The sequence below is a fragment of the Miniopterus schreibersii genome (genome assembly GCF_964146895.1).
Source record: "Miniopterus schreibersii genome assembly, chromosome: 12".
NCBI lineage: Eukaryota > Metazoa > Chordata > Mammalia > Chiroptera > Miniopteridae > Miniopterus > Miniopterus schreibersii.
The window spans coordinates 33,429,035-33,450,979 of NC_138112.1; the positions used below are offsets into that span (position 1 = coordinate 33,429,035).

The 21,945-nt window shown below is 36.0% G+C and overlaps 2 protein-coding genes and 1 pseudogene across 3 annotated transcripts in view; 1 reads left to right on the forward strand and 2 right to left on the reverse strand.

The window, feature by feature from the left end:
- TSKU (tsukushi, small leucine rich proteoglycan) overlaps positions 1-21,945 on the reverse strand; it is a 167,963-nt gene that overhangs the window by 68,624 nt on the left and 77,394 nt on the right. The window lies entirely within an intron of this gene.
- Positions 1-21,945, reverse strand: part of ACER3 (alkaline ceramidase 3) — an 84,882-nt gene that overhangs the window by 35,301 nt on the left and 27,636 nt on the right. Inside the window, exons 2-5 of the mRNA XM_081153084.1 lie at positions 17,686-17,796; positions 10,476-10,528; positions 5,165-5,217; positions 378-459 (exon numbers count right to left, since the gene is read on the reverse strand). Coding sequence (XP_081009210.1) covers positions 378-459; positions 5,165-5,217; positions 10,476-10,528; positions 17,686-17,796 — 299 coding nt within the window. The remainder of the gene's footprint in view (positions 1-377; positions 460-5,164; positions 5,218-10,475; positions 10,529-17,685; positions 17,797-21,945) is intronic.
- LOC308565643 (mortality factor 4-like protein 1 pseudogene) lies at positions 1,406-2,187 on the forward strand (annotated as a pseudogene). Its single transcript has one exon. The product of its transcript is annotated as a mortality factor 4-like protein 1 pseudogene (transcript).

The following is a 21,945-nucleotide window of genomic DNA, read 5'->3' on the forward strand; positions in this document are numbered from 1 at the left end:
CACTTAAAAGAGAAACAAAGAAGCAGTATCTGTGAGTTTTCAGGCTGGCTCAGCCGTTGAGCATCAACCTAGGATCCAGGAGATCGAGGTTCAATTCTTGGTCCGGGCACATGCCCAGGTTGCGGGCTCGATACCCAGCCAGTTAGGGGTGTTCAGGAGGCAGTGAGGGGTGATCAATGACTCTCTCTCATCATTGATATTTCTATCTCTCTCTCTCCCTCTCCCTTTCTCTCTCTGAAATCAATAAAGATATATTTAAAAAAAAACCAAACATTTCAGTTTCAACAGCATGAAGCAAACACTGGAAGCAAAATGTGCCAAACTCCATAAATGGCTAGTTCACATGCTTAATCTGTTAGAAACAAAATGTGACTTACTGTGGTTACTATTAAACTGAATAGAACTAAGGTAAAAAGCAGATGGTAATTTACTGAGTTCTTGATCTTGAAACATTCAAACCTTAAAAAGAGAGAGAAAAAGAAAATTCCTTTAGAATATATAACTAGAAAAACAAATAGAATGCTGTTTGACCACTTACACACAATCCTCTGGATTTAGTGATGCCCATCATTTTTCTTCCCATCCATACTCTCATCTTAGAGAACTTGTACTGTCTACAGCCTCCAACAGGTTGAGCGGAACAAGAGTAGGCACCTTACTTAAAATGGGCCAATGAGAGGCTCTCCCCTGGAAATTTGGTGTTTGGAAACTGGAGACTGAATCAATTAAGTGTGGAGAATCAAAGTATAAAGCCATATGGATTCCAGGTGTGATTCTGATAACAGGTCAGCCAAATTGAATGAACAAGTAGATGAATGAGCAGAGGAGTGGTCTGCAGGGAGGGGAAAATAAAGCAGACACACAGTCTTGAAACCATGTTGAGAGGAAGGAATGGAGAAAAGAGGGAGGGAGAGAGAGAAGCTGTCCTTTCAGTCGAATGAGGCTCTACCTACTGATGTTGGGTTCCACATAATTTCAAGTCCTTACAATAAATAAATCTCTTAAATCAAGCTAGCTTGAGTAGGTTCCTACAGCTTTCAACTAATGAGCCTGGACTAAGACACACTTATAGAAAATATCACTCTAGACGCGGAGCTGGGTGGGGTAGCGAGTGGGGGGACGGTAGTCGGGGTGGTGGGAAAAAGAGGAGGTGGCAGCGAATCCCTATAAATGGTGCCGAAGCAGGACCCGAAGCCTAAATTCCAAGAGGGTGAGCGAGTGCTGTGCTTCCATGGGCCTCTTCTTTATGAAGCAAAGTGTGTAAAGGTTGCCATAAAGGACAAACAAGTGAAATACTTTATACATTACAGTGGTTGGAATAAAAATTGGGATGAATGGGTTCCAGAGAGCAGAGTGCTCAAATATGTGGACACCAATCTGCAGAAACAGCGAGAACTTCAAAAAGCCAATCAAGAGCAGTATGCAGAGGGCAAGATGAGAGGGGCTGCCCCAGGAAAGAAGACATCTGGTCTGCAGCAGAAAAACGCTGAAGTGAAAACGAAAAGAACAAACAGAAAACGCCTGGAAATGGAGATGGTGGCAGCACCAGTGAGACACCTCAGCCTCCTCGCAAGAAAAGAGCTCGAGTAGATCCTACTGGTTGAAAACGAGGAAACATTCATGAACAGAGTTGAAGTTAAAGTAAAGATTCCTGAAGAACTAAAACCATGGCTGGTTGATGACTGGGACTTAATTACCCACCAGAAACAGCTCTTTTATCTTCCTGCCAAGAAGAATTTGGATTCCATTCTGGAGGATTATGCAAATTATAAGAAATCACGAGGAAACACGGATAATATGGAGCATGCTGTTAATGAAGTCGTGGCGGGGATAAAGGAATACTTCAATGTAATGTTGGGCACTCAGCTGCTCTACAAATTTGAGAGACCGCAGTATGCTGAAATCCTCGCAGACCACCCTGACGCACCCATGTCCCATGTGTATGGAGCGCCACATCTACTGAGATTATTCGTTCGAATTAGAGTGATGCTGGCCTATACACCTCTGGATGAGAAGAGCCTTGCTTTGTTACTGAATTACCTTCATGATTTCCTGAAATACCTGGCAAAGAATTCTGGGACCTTGTTTAGCACCAGCGACTATGAAGTGGCTCCCCCCCCCCCCCCCCAGTACCACTGGAAAGCTGTGTGAGGCGCTTACTCAGCTTACGTTTGGATCTGTGACACGTTTCTGTTCTTAGTCCTTCTCTTGTACAAATGATGTACTTTGAAAATGTTAGTGTATAACAGAATCGATGTTTGTTTCTGTTTGATTTTAAACAGAAAATAGAAGGGGTTACAGCTCCTTTTTCTTTCCCGTTTTTCATTTCAAAGTTGCTACCAATGTATTGATGGACAACGGAGGGACATACTGTAGTGTTCTATTGCCTAGTTGACAAAGCTGCTTTTGAATGCTGGTGGTTCTACTCCTTTGACACTACGCACTTTTATAATATGTGTTAATGCTATATTACAAAATGCTCTGATTCCTAGTGCCAAAGGTTCAATTCAGTGTATATAACTGATCACACTCATCCATTTGTACTTTTTTTTTTTTATTGGTGCTTACAGTAAAGAGCTTATCCTTTGCAAGTCATCCACATTGTTCCTTAGGCATTTTATCTTTGCTCAGATTGTTGAAGAGTGGTGGCTTGTTTATGGTTTTTGTATTTTTGTCTAATGCACGTTTTAACATGATAGACGCAAGGAATTGTTTTTCAGATCTTCAATAAATTTTTTCTTTAAATTTAAAAAAAGAAAAAAAAAGAAAGTATCACTCTATTTTAATCATCTCTTTACTTATCTGTCTCCCAACCAGACTGTGAATTCCTTGTGTGCAGGGATAAAATCTTTTTTCCCTATATCTAGTCACTAGGATAGTGTCTGACACAGAGGAAATATTTAGTAAGTAAGAAAATATAAACATATATCTGACCATCAGTTAAGTATCCAACCTCTGAACCTATGTTTTAATACAAGCAGCAGGAGAATTCTCTCAGTTTACTAATTAATTGGCTGTGGGAATTGGACCCAACTCCTATTTCCTTACTTGTAAAAAAAGGTGGTGGCACAGGTGATTTCTAAGACCTCTTTTATCTTTAAATTCTGGAACTTGATTACTTAGTAAAAAGAGCTCACCTGAAAGTATTTGTCTAGATCTGGGCAGCAAACTACAGCCCAAGGGCAATTTCTCAGACTAAGCCTGTTTTTCGTAAATAAATTTTATGAAACACAGTCACACCCATTTGTTTACATATCTTACACGCTACAACAGCAAAGTTGAAGAGTTGCAACAGAGAATATAGGTACACAAAGCCAAAAACAATTACTATCTGGCCCTTTACAGAAAAAAATTTCAGAACTTTTTAAATATATATTTTTGAACTCTTCTGAATTTTATATATCTTTAGAAGACATTCTTGAGTTAGCAATAATCATACTGAAAAGAATCAGATAACCATCACATAAGGGGCTCAGAGACATCTTAAGTATTAGTACATTTAGAAGGTAAGGCTGAGACAGGCTAGTAAGTCAGGACAAGTGTAATTAGGGAGACTGAGACAGATAACTAAAGAGCAGTTTGCATCGGCCTTGAAAATCTAGATGCCAAGCAGTTCGCAGCCACCTACTAAATCCTATCTTCCCTAAACCAAGGACACTTAAGAGCAAATGGTTTGCACTTCTCCTCCCCAACCAGAGGGAAAATAGCTTAAATTACCCTACTCGGGGAAACAGATAGCAGAAATCCAATTAGTGCCATTTGCCAACCACATCCAAGGACAGATAAAGAGAATAAATCTCATCTTGGTACAGCAGTATAAAGCTGATGAATATTCTATTGAGATCCTCCCCTAAACTCTCAAAAGAAGGTTCTCTGCCCCTTCTCTCACCACAGGCATGCATCTCCTAAACACTAAGGACCCCCAGGAGGCTTGCAACCATGGCAGCAATGGGCAGTAGCAGTTCATCTGGGGCAAATCCCTTGAACCTGCCCCCAATGCCCCTTTTTCTCTGACTTCTTAGTGAGCCAAACCAGATGAGCTTAGGCTCATTTCCCCAGCCCTTTCTTGTTTCACTGTCCTCAGCTTTAATAAACATCCTCTAAAATTCACAGGAACTTAAGTTGTGAAATTTTTCCTGCACAAAGTCAAAAACCCATGCACTACCCCTGGCCCTAGGCAGACCCTTTCTGGTAACAAGATTATTAAACTTGTAGTTCAATTTCCAACTCTGATACTAACTACATGACCTTAGGTAAGTCACCTAATCATAAGTTCTGCTTATATCTGTAGATGGAAAAGGGGTTCTACATTAAGTAACTTCCCAAGTGATTTCATGATAAATTCCTAAATGGTCAGGTCACGGTGGGAAGCAATGCCCCAGGCATATAACTTTTTAGTAAAAGGTTTATCTTTGCCTTAAGCAAGCCCTGTCTACTGTTTCTGTGCATCTAGTTAACACACCTTTGGAATAAGTCTAACCACCCTTAAGAGAGCACAAAATCTTAACTATCCTGTAATCCAATCCCTGCCTTGCTTTCTCCCACCTTCATGTAATCTTCCTTAGTTCCCTCCTTAATTCCAAATGCATAAAAGAAACTGCAAAAACTGTCATTCTCTAAAGCATTTGAGCTCTTGCTTCGAAGCAACTGTTGTCAGTTTTGGCTCAAACAAACTCTCATAAAAACTCTCTACAGGCTTGGATGTTTCTTATGTCAACATATCCTTAGACAAGTTACTAAGCCTCTCTGTACTTCACTTCATCTATAATATGGGGACAATACGCATTTATCTTAGAGATGACTTGGTATCTCTAGAACAATTATAAGTACAGAGTAGATAATTATTATTTTTATGGCATAATATATAAAATCTTTATCTAAACATGTATAACTCAAGGAAAGGCAAATTATGCAAGTTATATCAAATTTAAGTAAGAGTCTACCTAAGTTGGCTATAGGGTATTGATATCACAAAAGTTAATAAACATTATTATAACTTCCCAGAGATTGTACTCTACATTAAGGTCACAAATATTATAATCTTCTACATTATTACAATCTCTCAGTAATATTAACAGAATTGGTTATATAACTTCATTTGCTATGAGGCCAATATGAATTTTAAAATATATCAAATAACTAAATTTTAAAGTTAAATACTTACATGCAGTACACAAACATACAACAGCTGTAAATCATTGGGAGTTCATCCAATAGCTATAAGAAACAAAGACAGATAAGAGGATAGAGTTACAATTATTATGCAAATAAAAATAAAACTTCATAATTAAAATGGTCACCTCATTATCTAATATTTTATTCTTTTATATATTTATTATCTAATTTACCCCGAGTGTGTTTATTTTAATTGTTTCTGAACAAACAAGCTCATCTATCCATCAACCTGTCCTAATGTACATATCTAAGTAGAATGCAGGACTCACTGGGCAGCTTGAATCATCTTGTATCACAAACTATAACATCATACTTCCAGAAAAGAATGATGTCCACCATCTAGAGATCTGTGGGTTCTATCAGTATTTGCATTTCTGCTCTTTTCTATAGCACTTAAGATGGATAAAATGTCCACTAATATATATAAGAAGAGGTATTAATTGTCAGAGAAGTCATTTAGTTAAACTAAGCAACCTATGTCTCTGAAAAATATTATTATTAGCAATAATAATTATAGCTATTATGTATTAAATTACAAGCGAGACACTAAGCTAAGTGTTATAGATAGGTTATTGCTAATCCTTAAACCAATCCTATGTGTGGAGAGTGCTATGAAGGGACAAAGCGTAGATGTGGGAGGACTAGCCAAGAGGTTACAGCAGTCCAGGCTAAGGAAAGTTGCAACTTGGATTAGGGTAGCAGAATTGGGAACAGACTTGAGAAATGTTTAGGAAGTGAAATAAACAGGGATTTGTTATTGATTTGATAAAAAAGTGAGGGAGAAGAAACTGCTAAGAATGATTCCCCAGTGTTTTGCCTAAACACTTCAGATGATGGTAGTACAGTTTACTGAGATTGTGAAAACAGAAAATTAAAAGAACAATTTTCAACATGTTGAGTTTGAGGTACCTGTGAGACAGCCAGGTGAAAATATCAATCAGGCAATGAGAAATACAAATCTGTAGCTGAAAAGAAAGGTCTAGACTCCAGATGTTGGCTACTTTTTATTTGTCTAAAGAACTAAATAAAACTGAGCATATGTTAAAAGAGCACGGATTTTAAAATCTGGGTGATACAAATAGAAGTCTTATTTCAAAACCATAACTAGCAAAATTATTACTGGTAAAAGGGCACAGAGTTCCAGAGTGGAGTGAGGTGTGGATCTGAAGATGAGTCTTGAGAGGTAGGCAGGGGCTAGATCACAAAGCCCATGGTTCAAATTTATGAGTTTGAACTATAAAAAGTGGTATGCTGGGAGAGCAGGGACAGCATTTTATGCATCTCATGCACTTGTACAAAGCTTAGCAAATATTGTTCAAAGAATGAAAACAATTAGTTTTGTTGTAGGAAGAGTACTTCTGTTCCAGTATGACAAACGGATAGGTGAGGCAGAAACACCCAAGGCAGCTTTGCCATCTATTGGCTCAGACAATTCTTCCCTATGCTGAGCAAAATGTCTCTTTATCTTTAATGTCCCTAGGACCACACAGAATAAACTAAGAGTCAACATGTCAACCCTTAAACACTGATTCATAAAACATTTATGGTGTCCTATGTGACAGCCCCATGATATAAATAGAGATGCACCAAGGTCAACCAGTGAGAGTCCCCCCCCTTTTTTTTTTTTGAGAGTTCCTGCTCTTAGGTAACTCACATTCTGATAGAGAAATCAGACACATAAATATATTTATGAAACAACATTGATAAGAGCAGTAATAAGAGATTCGTAGAATGTCATGGAAGAACATATGAAGGGTACGTATCCTGCCCCAGGGCCATGGACTGCTTCCTGGAGGGGCTGCCAGCTTGCCTGAGACCTTAAAGAACAAACAGGAATTGTCCATGGGAGAGAGGGAAATATAACAGGGCCAGACATGAACAAATGCATAGACCAGAGAATCTGGTGTTTAGAACTGACTGTGGGTAACTGAGCATACCTTCTCTTCTTCTGGCTAAATATAGTCATGCACTACATAATGACATTTCATTCAATCATGGAAAAATATACGACAGTGGACCCATAAGATTATAATAAAATATTAAAAATTCTTATCACTTAGTGATGTTGTGGCCAAAGTAATGTCTTAGCACACGCATTACTCACATGCTTGTGGTGATGCTGGTGTAAACAAACCTATTGCACTGCCAGCCATATAAAAGTATAACACATACAATTGCAGTAGTAGGCTATACCATCTAGGTTTATAGAAGTACACTCTATGATGTCTGCACAACAATGAAATTGTCTAACAACACATTTCTCAGAACATAGTCTGATGTTAAGCAGCGCATGACTGTATTCCCAGTTCCTTCCCCTTAGGCATCATAACTAGGTTTTTAGGTCACCATTCTGGTATCTTTCATTTGAACACATGCTAGGTTAGTCCTCAGAACTGAATGCAATATCCTTGTCGTGATCAGATCAACACACAGTAGGAAAGGGTCTCCCTTCCCTCACTCAGATGCCCAGTCTTGCGTAACATCTTGTCTCTGCACATTCATCCAGTTGTTTCTTCATATATATATGGGACAGATAAATAAATAAATAAAATGGGCTTCAGCAAAACTGAAAACTTTTTGCTTCATAGAATGCTATTAAGAAAATGAGCCCAGCCAGCATGGTTCAGAGGTTGAGCAATGACCTATGATCCAGGAGATCAAGGTCTGAATCCCGGTCAGGGCTCATGCCCAGGTTGCGAGCTCGATCCCCAGTCGGGAGTGTGCAGGAGGAAGCCAGTCAATGACTCTCTCTCATCATTCATGTTTCTATCTCTCCCTCTCCCTCTGCCTTCCTCTCTCTGAATCAATAAAAAATATTAAATAAAAAAAAAGAAAAGAAAAAACCCCTGACAGAATGGAAGAAAGTATTCACAAACCATATATTTGATAAGAGTTTAGTATCCAGAACAGATAAAGACTCTTACAACTCAATGATAAAAAGGAAAATAACCCAATTTAAAAATGAGCAAAGGATCTGAACAGATATTTCTCTTAAGAAAATATACAGATGATCAATAAGTAAATGAAAAGATGCTTAATATCATTAGTCGTTAGGAAATGCAAACCAAAACCACAGTGAGATACCACTTCACACCCATGAGGATGGATATAATCAAAAGGACAGACAGTAAAAGTATTGGCAAGGATGTGAATAAATGGTTGGTGGGAATGTAAATGGTGCAGCCACTTTGAAAAGCCATCTGGCAGCTCCTCAAAAGATTAAGCATAGTGTTACCATGTGGCCGACCTAGCAATTCCACTGCTAAGTATACACACAGGAAAACTGAAAACATATATCCACAAAAACTTGTACATGAATGTTTATAGCAACATTATGCATGAAAGCTAAAAAATGAAAATAACCCAAGTGTCCATTAGTTGATAAATGGATATGGAAAATGTGGTATATCCAGACAATGGAATATTATTTGGCCTATCTAAAAGAAGATACACACAAAAGGCCACATATTGTGTGATTCATTGTGATGAAATGTTCAAAATAGACAAATCCATGGTTGTCAGGGGACAGATAGGTGGAGGGAGTAGTAAGGAGTGATTGCTAGTGGGGTTTCTCTTTGGGGTGATAAAAATACCCTGAAATTAGATTCTGTTTGAATGTCTTTAACTTTTATAGATTCTTTCCAAGCTCTCTGTTGCCATAAATTATTTGCACTTCTTTAAAAACAGTTTTAGCTTAGCCTGTTTGACACAGCGGTTAGAGTTTTGGCCCATGGACTGAAAGGTCCCAGGTTCGATTCTGGCCAAGGGCACGTACCTCAGTTGCAGGCTCAATTCCCAGCCCTGGTCAGGGCGCATGCAGGAGGCAACCAATGAATGTGTCTCTCTCACATCAATGTTTCTCTCTCCCCCATCCCTCCTCCACTCTCTCTGAAAAGCAATGGAAAAAATATCCTCGGGTGAGGAGTAAAAATAAATAAATAAATAAATAAATAAATAAATAAATAGTTTTAATATTATATTTTCCCAGCCAGAAAGTGTAAGAAGTGTTTTCTAGGCTTGATTAGGTCAGACCAGTGTCTCATCTTTTGCATATTCTCCAAGTCAAGCATGGCATGCACAGCACACATGACACTTTCTTATAAATATGTGTTGAATATTACAATGAATTCTAAGAACTAACTCTTATACATTTAATATAGCTATAATTAATAATTTATAGACTGTTGTAGATAAAGATCCTTCCAGAATTAACACTATCCAATACAGAAGCCACTAGCCTTGTGTGGCTACTGAGCACTCAAAATAAACCTAATTTAAGTGAAGAACTACTGAAAGTATGAAATATATGTATGATTTCAGGATATGAAGCATTTCATTAAAACATTATTATATTAATTACAGGTTGAAGTAATACTTTGGAAATATTGGGTTAAATAAATTATTAAAATTTATTTCACCTATTTTTTAATGTGGTTTTTATTAATGTGGCTACTCAAAAATTTTAAATTACCTATGTAGTTCACATTATATTTCTACTGGACAGTGCTGTTCTAGAAGTTTCTAGGTTAGTGATGGAGAAAAGAGAGGTCAAAAGATTGAGGACTAGATATATGGCGTCCTTAGAGCAAGGGCAGTAAATAAAAAACCTTGCATAGCTCTAAAACCTTGCTAGCCAGAGGGACCAGACGATTCAAATGGACTCTGTTGAGAGAGAGACATGAGGGAATGCAGGCATATAAGAATAAAAATATATTATTTTGATGAACTGATTATGCCTTTTTAAGATGTCTCCATGGGACTCTACTTTTTTTTTTTTCCCTTAATTCTCACCCGAGGACATTTTCCCCCCCATTTCCTTTCAGAGAGAGTGGAAGGGGGAGAGAGAGAGAAACATCGATATGAGAGACACAAACTGATTGGTTGCCTCCCGCACGCACTTCTACTGGGGCCGGGGATTGAGCCTGCAACCGAGGTACATGCCCTTGGCTGGAATCAAACACAGGACCCTTCGGTCCACAGGCAATGCTTTAACCACTGAACCAAACTGGCTAGAGCAGGACTCTACTCTTTAATCTTGCTCTAAAATTGTACATACCCACACAGAGGTGGTCAAAAAGTTATATTCTTCACTTGTCATGGACAGCTTAGTTGCTTGCCTCTTTACTTCACTTAGTCTATCTGGATCCTTTGGCCTGAAGTAAAAATTTGAGAGATCACTAATCTCAGTTTTCCCCCCGTCTCTTATCTCAGCAATCCTCTAGTAACATGCTCTTTTCTCAAATCTAAAGTGTCTCTGGATTAGAAGAAATAAGCATTTAGTCAATTTTGTCATTACTGACCTGCATTTCATATTTCAGAGTCATGTGGAAGCACCAGGATCCCATTCCTACCACTGAAATTAAAACAAACAAAACAATTAGCATTAAATTCTTTGGAGATGGCCAGAGTGACTTAAGAAGACAATAAGACATTTCAAAGCACTGAGTTTTAAGAAGAAAAAAGTTTGTGAAATCTTGTGGCAGAATATAACAGACTGAATAACTCTATAATTAATGAAATTTTGGTATAGAAAAAAACAAATACAGTGTAAGTTCTCTTAAATTCCCTCCAGAACATGACTTATTAATCAATATTATCTATTCTTTCTATAAAATATATTACCTGATGCTCAGGGTAAGCTTTAATGCCATAGCTGGTTAGCTACTCTTCAATACTTCCTTGCATTTCTGATTCAAATAGCTGAAACGTATGCTTACTATGAGCTAGTCGGTTAGGTTTATTCCCAAACCTGTTAATGCCACTGTATTTAGTTATCAGAACTATGACTGCCATAAGAGAGCTTCTGTTTCTACAAACACTATTTTAAATGCTTAAAATACACTCAATAAAAGTGAGTTGCTAATAAAAATTGCTATTGAATTAGGTGTGGATAAGATATATGTTTCTGATGAGGAAAAATAATAAAAATCTAAAGATTCTGTATTCATGTCTCAAAGTTCTTCCCTGCTTTCATTTTAGGGTTTTAAAAATTTGTTGTTTGGCCCAGCCGGCATGACTCAGGTTGAGCATCGACCTATGATCTAGGAGATTGAGGTTCACTTCCAGGTCAGGGCACATGCCCGGGTTGCGGGCTCAATCCCCAGTAAGGGGCGTGCAGGAGGCAGCCGATCAATGGCTCTCATCATTGATGTTTCTATCTTTCTCTCTCCCTCTCCCTTCCTCTCTCTGAAATCAATAAAGACATATTTTTTAAAAATCTTAAAAATTTGTTGTTTTTTAATCTAAGAAAGACTAAGTAGAACTATAATTAGAATCCCATATTCAAAGGCCATGCCCTATAACAAATAATTGTCAAAGATCATACTACTATGTGCTAATTAAAATAAATCTTTTAGTTAATTTAAATTATATGCTTTGACTTTTTAAAAATCAACTGACCAAATATCAGTCCCTATCACATCTGATAATTGGGCTTCTAGTATGATTTGTTAAGTTCAGTTCAACAAGCATTTACTGAGCACTTTCTATTTGCCTAAGTCAGTTACAGATGCTGAGGTTCAAAGATAATGTCTACTCCTTGTCCTTAATGAAGCAGATAGTCTAATGGAAGACACAGGCTGATAAATAGAAGACACCAGTACATGGAGATATGATAAGGAGATATTCATAGAATACCATGGGAGCACAGAAGAGGGGCACTTACGAAGGAAGTCAGAGAATGCAAGAATGATGCCATAGGAGTTAGCCCAAGTACTTTCCACAAAACCACTTGAGAAAAATCTCAAACTCTTTGTTACTCTTGCTTTTTTTTTTTTAAAACAAAACCAACTAGATACATGATTACATTATTTTTTACTGCTCAAAATAAGATGAGAAAAGTAAACCATTATTGCACTTGTTTTACTAAAGAAATGAAGAAGCAGGATGGTTGTGTCTTTTTTCAAAAGGAGAATTTAGAAGGTGCAAAGGTAGATAAATTAATGGAAGGGGAAAAAAATAAACCCTGTTAGTTATTTCAAGTCACACAATATAGTCATGAAGTAAAAAAAGGAAAATGAAGTGGCATGGCTATTCATCCTGAAAGGGAGACAGGCTACTTCAATCATGCCTCACTCAAGGAACAATTTTATCCAAACCCTTTCAAATGTTCTCTTGGTACTGTTTATATAGAGAGCATTAAAAGTCTGATATTTTTTAGAGCTCTTTACAATTTATTTATTTTCAACATATCTATTTAGAATGCAAAGAAATATAATAGAACAGCATCACCTTTGTCCACACAATATTTTATATTTTGCCACTTTAAAGAAAATCACCTGTCACATCTTTTTTTTTTAATTGATTTTTAGAGAGAGAAAGGAGGGAGGAGGCAGAGAGAGAGGGAGAGAGAGAGAGAGACATCGATTTGTTGTTCCACTTAATTATGCATTCATTGTTGATTCTTGTATGTGCCTGACTGGAGATCAAACCCACAACCTTGGCATATCGGGATGACGTGCCAACCAACGGAGCTACTCAGCCAGAGTAAAACAAACCACCAATATTTACTAAACTTTATCAGCTTGATGGAGAGACAATTCAAAATTAATTTATTTAAAGTACACAATTTGGTTGTTGTATGTTCATAAAGTTGTGCAACCATCATCACCTAATTTTAGAACATTTTCATCAACCCCAAAGAGAAACCTAATACCTATTAGTAGTCACCCTATTTCTCCTGAAATCTCCCATCTCCTCGTTCCTAGATAACCTTTAATTTATTTTCTGTCTCTACAGATTTGTCTGATCTGGACTTTTTATATAAATTGAATCATACAATATGTAGTCTTTTCTGTCTACTTTCTTTCGCTTAGCATAATATTTTCAAGGTTCACTCCTACTATACATAGCACATATCAAGAACTCATTCCTTTTATGGATGAATAGGATTCCACTGCATGGACATACTACATTTTATTTATCCATTCACTAATTTATGGACATTGTTATAAATTGTGTGTTTGTGTCCCTACAATTTCATATGTTGAAGCTCTAACATCCAACATGATAGAGTTTGGACGTGGGGCCTTTGGGAGGTAATTAGGTTTAGGTGAGGTCATGAGGGTGGGGCTCCATAATGGGATTAGTGTCCTTACAAGAAGAGGAAGAGACAGGACCCCCACTCTCTCTCTCTGCCTACATGCAACAAAAAACAGGCAATGAAGACACAGGGAGAAGGTGGTTAACTGCAAAGTAAGAAGAGGGCTCTGAACAGAAACTGACCAGCACCTTAATCTTGGACTTCCCAGCCTCCAGAACCATGAGAAATAAGACTGAGGTATCAAAGTTAAAATAAAATTCACATTTGTAGAAATTATCCAAAGCATTCCAAAAAACGAGTAACAGGGACAAGTTTCCCTACATGGCCATGGCTAAAGTGAAAACTGAGGCAGTCAAAATAGTAATGGAATTGGAATAAAGAGGTCAATGTTCCATCTGCATCTTCTAATTAAATGTTCATATTCACAGCACTTTACTACAGTTTTAAGAGTTTCTCAAGTGTATAACAGAATTTCACTAAGTTGGAACCTCTTGATTCAAATACTTTGGCATGCTACCAGTTCAAGGTTTTCAAGGTTACAATAGAATAAAGATATGTTCTGATATACATTTATTTTGATCCATTTGACTAACCATACTGTGGAGAGTGTACAAGGGCTTTGGAATCAGACCTTAAGTAGAATCTCAGGTCTATCATTTATTACTTATCAACTTGAGCAAGTTGCTTAAATCTCTTTGAGACTCAGCTGCCTCAGCTATAAAGATAACAATGTTTATCATGAAAATTTGCTTGAGGATTACCTAGCATGCACCTGGCATACAATATGTATCAACAAATTTTATTTTCTAGTCCCTAACTCAAGCTATGAAACAATTCATGTACATAGACAATGGAATCATTAGATTTGGGAAGTAGGTAGCTTATTTGCCATGACACAAAATTAAAGGCCCAAGCAATACTGAGTTCCTTTTATTTATTTATTTATTTATTTATTTATTTATTTATTTATTTATTTATTTATTTATTTATTTTTAAATATATTTTTATTGATTTCAGAGACAGGAAGGGAGTGGGGGAGATAGAAATATCAATGATGAGAGAGAGTCATTGATCGGCTGCCTCCTGCATGGCACCTGCTGGGGATGGAGCCTGCGACCTGGGCATGTGCTCTGACCAGGAATCGAACCACAATCTCCTGGATCATAGGTAAATGCTCAACAGCTGCGCCATCCCAACCAGGCATGAGTTCCTTTTGAATCACATCGTGATTTACCATAATGCATAAGAAGGGACCCAGAATAGAGGAAAAAGGAAAAGGGCAAATTAACTATAAAGTATCAAAGGAATTAACAGTATAATGTGTGACTGTTATAAAATCTATGAAAGCAGGTAGAATTTTTAGTGTTATTGGTGGTGTCAAAACAATGCCAGCTACAATTATAGGGCATGCAGAATTGTACTTTCCAGTTGAAGTTAGCATTCACATTAGAAACAAAATACACTATAACATCAGAGACGCAGTAGAGTGCAATGATTAAAAAGCATGAGCTTCGGAGAGTTGTCCTAAGAAGTTTGGGCTTTATGCCTAAACTGACAATGTGGAATAAATGGAACTCTCAGATATTGCTGATGGGAGTGTAAAATGGTCCAACCATTTCAGAAAATTGTTTGGCAGTTTCTAATAAATTTAAACACATACTACCCTACAACATAGCAAATCTATTCCTAGACATATACCCAAAAAATGAGTGCATATGTCCATCAAAAGACATATACAAAAATATCCATATAGAATCTTCATTCATAATTGGATCCCCTGAAAAAAATAGCAAAACAATGAAACAGAACTCATATTTAAAACTATAATTCAAGAAGACTTTTTGAAAATAAAAAAAAGACCAGGTCTATTTTTGCCTCATAAAACTGAGTTGGAATGGACACCTCTGAAACACAGCCTAATAAAACCACTAGATATTAAAAGTAAAAAAAGTCCTCAAAGCTCTGGGAACTGACCAGATTATTTAAAAAGACAAGACAATTAGGCTGGCTTTAGACCTTATCAGCAACATACAAAGAAAGGTATATGCATGGAACAGCATTGTAAATGCAAGTCAAGGATTTTCTATGCCAACCAAGTTTAATCAATTCTAATTTTATTTCTTCTGGGGGAGGCAGTGATATTTTTGTTATTTGTTTCTAAATTTTTTATTCATTTCTTTGTTTGAGGCTATTTAATTCAGAAGTATTTTGCTAGTTTCTTTTTGCTTTATAATTAGTTGTGGGGGAAGAATGTCCATGAGCCAATAGGTTTAGATTCTCATGTTCTGTTTTCTTTTTATAGTAATTTTATATGGGTATAGACTGCATTTTTTGGTCCATTTCTGTCCAAAGAGTAAAAGTTTTGGGTGGCTTAAAAAAAATTCTGTAGTTCAAGACAGTGCTCACTTCTGTCAGAATAGTGAAGTTCAGTGTCCTTTTTCACATATATTTATTTATTGGGGGGGGGGGGGAGTGTAGGGGAAAAATCTGATGTTTTATAGCTCTTTTGTTTCAGTAGGATATTCCTTAATTCCCCCTCTAACTTCCTTCTTTCCCTTCATTAACATATCTCCAAAGGGTACCTCCCTCTTTCTATTTGTCTCTTTCACAGAAGTGATACATTTCCCAAACTGCCACCATAGGTCTCACATACTTTCAAGTCCTTTACCATTAGCTAGTACTGTGATCTATGGTATTTTGATAAATACAAAATTGCTTTCAGAAATGTTTGTATTTATGGTGAAGTTTTCTCTCTCTATTGGGGTTTTTGTCAGATTTAGGCCCTCAACTCCTCTATCCACTTTTCCACAAAGTTTTTCAAACCTCCCCAAGTCTAAAACATTAGATATAGTTCTGTTGGAATGTGATGTTTACTTCTTATTCAAAAACAATTTGAAGTTCTTATAGTATTCTTTTTCTCCTATTAAGGCTAGAAGTGTGGGTTAAGTATGGTTTTATTTACATTATTTCTTTTTTTAAAAACTTACATTATTTCTCAACCTGTATGGTTTTCTGGGGAAATGAGTGGACAAATTCTAACGTAGGAGGCCACTATTAACCTAAGAAAACCTGGAAATCCCTAAGATCTTTTTATTCCTAGTTATTACTGATTGTGATTGTTGGTATTTTATGAACATTCTTAACACACTCCAGGAAATAAAGCAAAGGGATAAGTCTGTGGACAAGTCTTCCTTCTGAAGAAAAATCAAGTAATTTTCTTAAATCATCCAGGCATAGACAAACAGATTCAGAAATCAAAATCTCTCATATCCAATTACTAATCTAGTTATGGTAGAATTTGGTATGATACACTATAGCTTACAGTTTTGTGGTAATTAGAAGTCCTTTATGCTCATATATAAATAACATCTACCTTGAGCTAAAACAAAAGATAATGTGTTTAGCTTAGAAAGTTATATAAAAGAGACAAACTAGAATAGAATCCATGTTCTTTGCTATTTTTGTCTTTATGATAATAATACAATAACATGACAGAGTGATTTTCCCATCTTGGGCTCTAGTAAAGTTCATTCATGCATCTATCCAACATTTATTGAGGACCACTAAATTGCCAAATAATAGGGATAATAACTAAGACACAGTCCCTACCTCACAGAAAGTAGAGGAATATAAGAAAGTTGCAGATAGTTAAATACAGTACAGTGTCCTTTACAAAAAGTGCAAAAATATGCAAACCATACTATATATAATTTTAACAATACATATATATGTAGTATAATACAAAAAATGTGGAAAAATGATAATCAAATTTAGTATAGAGGTTAACTCTGAGAGGTTGAGCTGGGAGAATGAGGGAAATAAAATCAGGTAGGAAAACAAATTTATCTACAGTTTATAGTTTATCTACAGTTTATAGTTTATTTCTTTAAAAAATAAACTATTTCTTTATAGTTTATTTCTTTAAAAAAGAAAAAGTAAGATCTGAAACAAATATTGCAAAGTGCTAAGATCTGACAAAGCTTGATAAGAAACATGGGTGCATTTGTTATATTATCTCTATTATTTTCTGTATGCTTGAAATATTTCATGATTTAAAAATATATATATATCTTTATTGATTTCAGAGAGAGGAAGGGAGTGTGAGAGAGAGAGATAGAAACATCAATGATGAGAGAGTCATTGATTGGCTGCCTCCTGCACCCTCCCCCCACTGGGGATCAGGCCTGCAACTGGGGCATGTGTGTCCTGACCAGGAATCGAACTTCGATCTCCTGGACAATAGGTTGATGTTCAACCTCCAAGTCATGCCAGCCGGGCAAAATATTTCATGATTTAAAAAAAAAATGCATCCAATTCACTGGCAAGATTCATGGAGTTTTAATTCAGAAGTTTCTGAATATGTTCAAGTTATGTAATAAACAACACAAAATTGAGAACCAATATTAGGAATGAATGAGAAAAACAGCCTGAATACTGTATATCATTTTTAGATGAAGTATTATACATACCTGTGAGTGCTAAATAAGAAGCAATGTACCGCTTTTCCAGTCCATCTCTAATACTCTGAATTGCACCAAAAATTGGAGGTATAATCATAATCAGGTTACTCACTGTATTCCCTATAGGAGAAAAATACAAGAAGATAATTAGGTTAATCAATACTACTTTAAATAAAGATATATGCACTTGGCCCTTAACAAAAATTAAACAGATAACTTCTCAGAAAGATTTTAGAATGATATTTACAAGGTGTTAAAAGAAAATTCTCTACTCAACAAAAATTTCTTACAAGAACCCAAGTAAAATAAAGATACCTTCAGACAAATGAAACTAAGAATTGTTAACCTGAACATCCACTAAATAAAATTGTAAATTCTAAAGGTAAAAAGAAAAAGTATCTCAGAAAAACCCCCTCAAAGATACAGCAAAAAATGAGTTGGAGAGGCAGCCTACACCAATACCACACAAAGGGTGGCCCATGGATACCATATGACAAGATAAAATACAGAATTAAATTAATTTTGTCTACTGATCAAATAGCAACAAATCAGGATTTGCATTCCTTTTTAAAATTTCATTTTTGTGGCAATGTTTTTAGTTTCTAGTTTCTATGTTTCTAGTAAAACATGAAAGGCAACAAATTTTAATCTGATCTTTGTTCTTGTCTTTTTAAAATATTTTTTTAAATTAACTTTAGAGAGAGAGGAAAGGAGGTGGGGGGGGAGAGAAACATTGATGATCGGCTTCCTCTAGTACGCACCCTGACCAGGTACCAAACCTGAAACTTGGGCATATGCTGTGACTGGGAATTGAACCGGCCATAATGCTCAACCAACTGAGCCACACAGGCCAAGGGCTGTTTTGGTCTTTACAAAAAGAGAGCTCAAACATGAATAGCAAAGAAACAAACAACAAAAAAAACCTAACAGCAGAAATAAATAGTAAAATGGAGAAATAAACTATTTTATAAATTGGTTGTGTGTAGAATAAAGTGGCACAATACATTCAAAATTTCAAACAAATGACTTTCAACATTGGAGCTGATGTTAGGACATAATATATCAGCTAATGGACATATATAGAACACTTTACCCTTCAACTACAGCATATACATTCTTCTTAAGTGCACATGGAACATTTTCCAGGATAGACCATATATTAGGCCATAAATTAAGTCTCAACAGACTTAAAAAGACAGATATTATATAAAGTATCTCCTCCAACCACAACAAAATAAAGTTAGAAATAAATAACAGAAGGAAAACTGGAAACTTTTACAAACTTATGGAAATTAAATACCACATTTTTAAAACAACCAATGGATCAAAGAAGAAATCTCAAAGGAAATTAGAAAATACTTAGAGATTAAAATGAATATGCAACATAACAACATTAATAGAACACAACAACAGCAGTGCTAAAGGGAAATTTTATAGCTGTAAACATGTAAAAAACAGGGATCTTCAAGTTGATTTGAAAGAATGCTACTTAGTGACGTGAAAATTTACAACACACTGGTACAGATAAATACATAACCAAATTCAGAACACTCTAATAATGTAATATGATGTTGCATTAACCACTCTAAAACAAAGGTAAAAGGAAAAAAGTATTAAAAATAACTAGAGCTACAATAATTTGTTAATGAATACACACACACAAAAACAGGAAAATTGTAATATCAAAAACCTAAAGGGGAGAGTAAAGGTTAGAGTTTTAGTATGGGAAGTTATCAGCATAGAAGAAACTGTTCTATGTAAGCCTCATGGCAACCACAAAGCAAAAACCTACAGGAGATACACAAAAATTAAGAGAAGGGAAGCAAAGCCTATCACTACAGAAAATCATCAATTCACAAAGGAATACAGCAGGAGAGGAAGAAAGGAATAAGAGAACTACAGAACAGCAAGAAAGGCATTAGTAGTCCACCGTAGGCTATTAATAATTACTCTAAATGTAAATGGATTAAGTTCTCTAAGAGATTCACTTCAGCTTCAAGGATACACATAGGCTTAAAGTGAAGTGATGAAAAAAGATATTCCATGCAAGTGAAAACCAAGAGAGCAAGGGGAGCTACTCTTTATCAGACGAAATAGACTTTAAGCCAAAAACTGTAACAAGAGACAAAGATCATTATATAATAATGAAAGGTTAATTCATCAAGAGAACATAGCAATTATAAATATATATGCACCCAACATCAGAGCACCTAAACACAGTAAGCAAATACAGTTCTGAAGGAAATAAACAATACAATAATAGTAGGGGACTTTAATACTCCACTTTCAACAATGGATAGATCATCCAGACAGAAAATCAGTACAGTAGACACCCTAATGTTCCAAGATCCCCTGAAATCTCACATAGTACTGAACCATATACTATATTTTTTCCTATACATACATACCTATGATAAAGTTTACAGCTTCTTTTTAGCATATCCAAATTGCTAGCATCACTACTTTTGTGCTTTGGAACCACTATTAAGTAAAATAAAGGTTACTTGAACAGTCCTAACAGTCAATCTAATAACTAAAACCGCTACTAAGTGACTAATCGGTGAGTAGAGTACACAGTGTGGATATGCTGAGCAAAGGGATGATTCACAGAACAGAGCAGAACAGCACTGAATTTAGAACTTATGAACTATTTCTGGAATTTTCCATTAATATTTTCAGGCCAAAGTTGACTGCAATTCTAAAACTGTGGAAAGCAAAACCACAAATAAGGGGAAACTACTGTACAGAAAAGCTGGATTTCAACTACACTTGAGACCAAATGAATCTAACAGGTCCTCCCCAGCAGGGATTCATCATCTTGCACTCATGGTAACCCTCCATTACTGTATTCTTGACAGTTTCATTGCATCTGTATGTGCATGGACAGAGTGACTTCATCCACTTTCCTCTTGATAGCCATTTCCAGAATTATGCTTTTTATACTTCTTAACAACAATTTTATATATATGTAAAACTCTCGAGTATATGCCTACAAATAGAAATTCAAGGGTATTCAATTTGATAAATTTCAGGGCAAATATTACAATAGAGTTAAACCTATGTTCCTTCTACCATATCACACTCTTTTTTTAATCTCTTCCATTTCCCCCCACACCCATATTATATTTCCCTCAGAATGGATCACCATTGTGTCACATTCTAATCAGTTTATCTTTTTTCTAAGATAAGGACTTTTCCTGTCCTAACACATTTATATTTTTATAAATGTGGAAGCACAAGCTTTGTTCTTCTGCCTTTCCTCAGATTATTTATCAATCAGGATGGCGCACACTGTTACTTTTTTAGCATATTAATTTTTGGCTCCTGGACATCCAAGTTTTCTCAGAGCCCCCTACGCCTCACCCCTTCCCTCACACTGTATAAAGACCTCTACCCTTCCAGAGGACAGCTTGCTCAAGACAGCACCATGGTCTAGCCACTGTGTAAATCAGCACACTCAAGAAATGACGATTCAGATGCCATTATACAGAGAGGGGTACCTCAGTAACACTGTTGGTAACACAGCACCACTCCTGGAATTTTCTGGAAGCATTTCTCTGTATGTGCTGGGTTTTGCTGTTATCTTTGTACTCAATTCTTAAGTGGGCAGTGGTGTTTAGTGCTTAAGAACATGTGATCACACTGTAAGCCCAGGTTCAAATCTTGGCTCTCAAATTTACTTTCTGTTTGAACTTGTATATACAACCCCCCTGGGCCTATTGTTTTAGCTGAAAAATTGTGATAATTTACCTCAAGAATATTTCAGTATGTTAATGATGTTAGATAGCTTAGAACATTGCATGGCATATAGTAAGGACAGAAAGGTTACCTTTGTTTACTAAGATTTTTAAACTTTCTCTTATGTTTAATATGTGATTGAACTTTGCCTGCATTATATTTTGCCTGTATTCATTTTGTAATTTGTTTCATACCAATATTGTCTCAGACCTCAGTTAATAAATGTTCAAAGCACACATTCTGTAGTACATGTACTTTGTGACTGCAGAATTGCATAATTAAAGGCTGCTTCATAGTTAGAAAATTGGCTCTTTATGATTTTTACTTAACTGCAGGCATGAAATCATAATTCTGGTTTCTGATTGCCTTCCCCAATTCTTAAGTCTTTAATATATTATGTGTTTATCTGAAGTGGATATATCAAAAGTCAATGATTCTTAACATATTTTCTAATTCTCATATTATGTACTCCAGGAATAAAAGTCCTTTCATTTGTTCTGAAGGAAATCTTTAAAATTTCACAGCTTATAA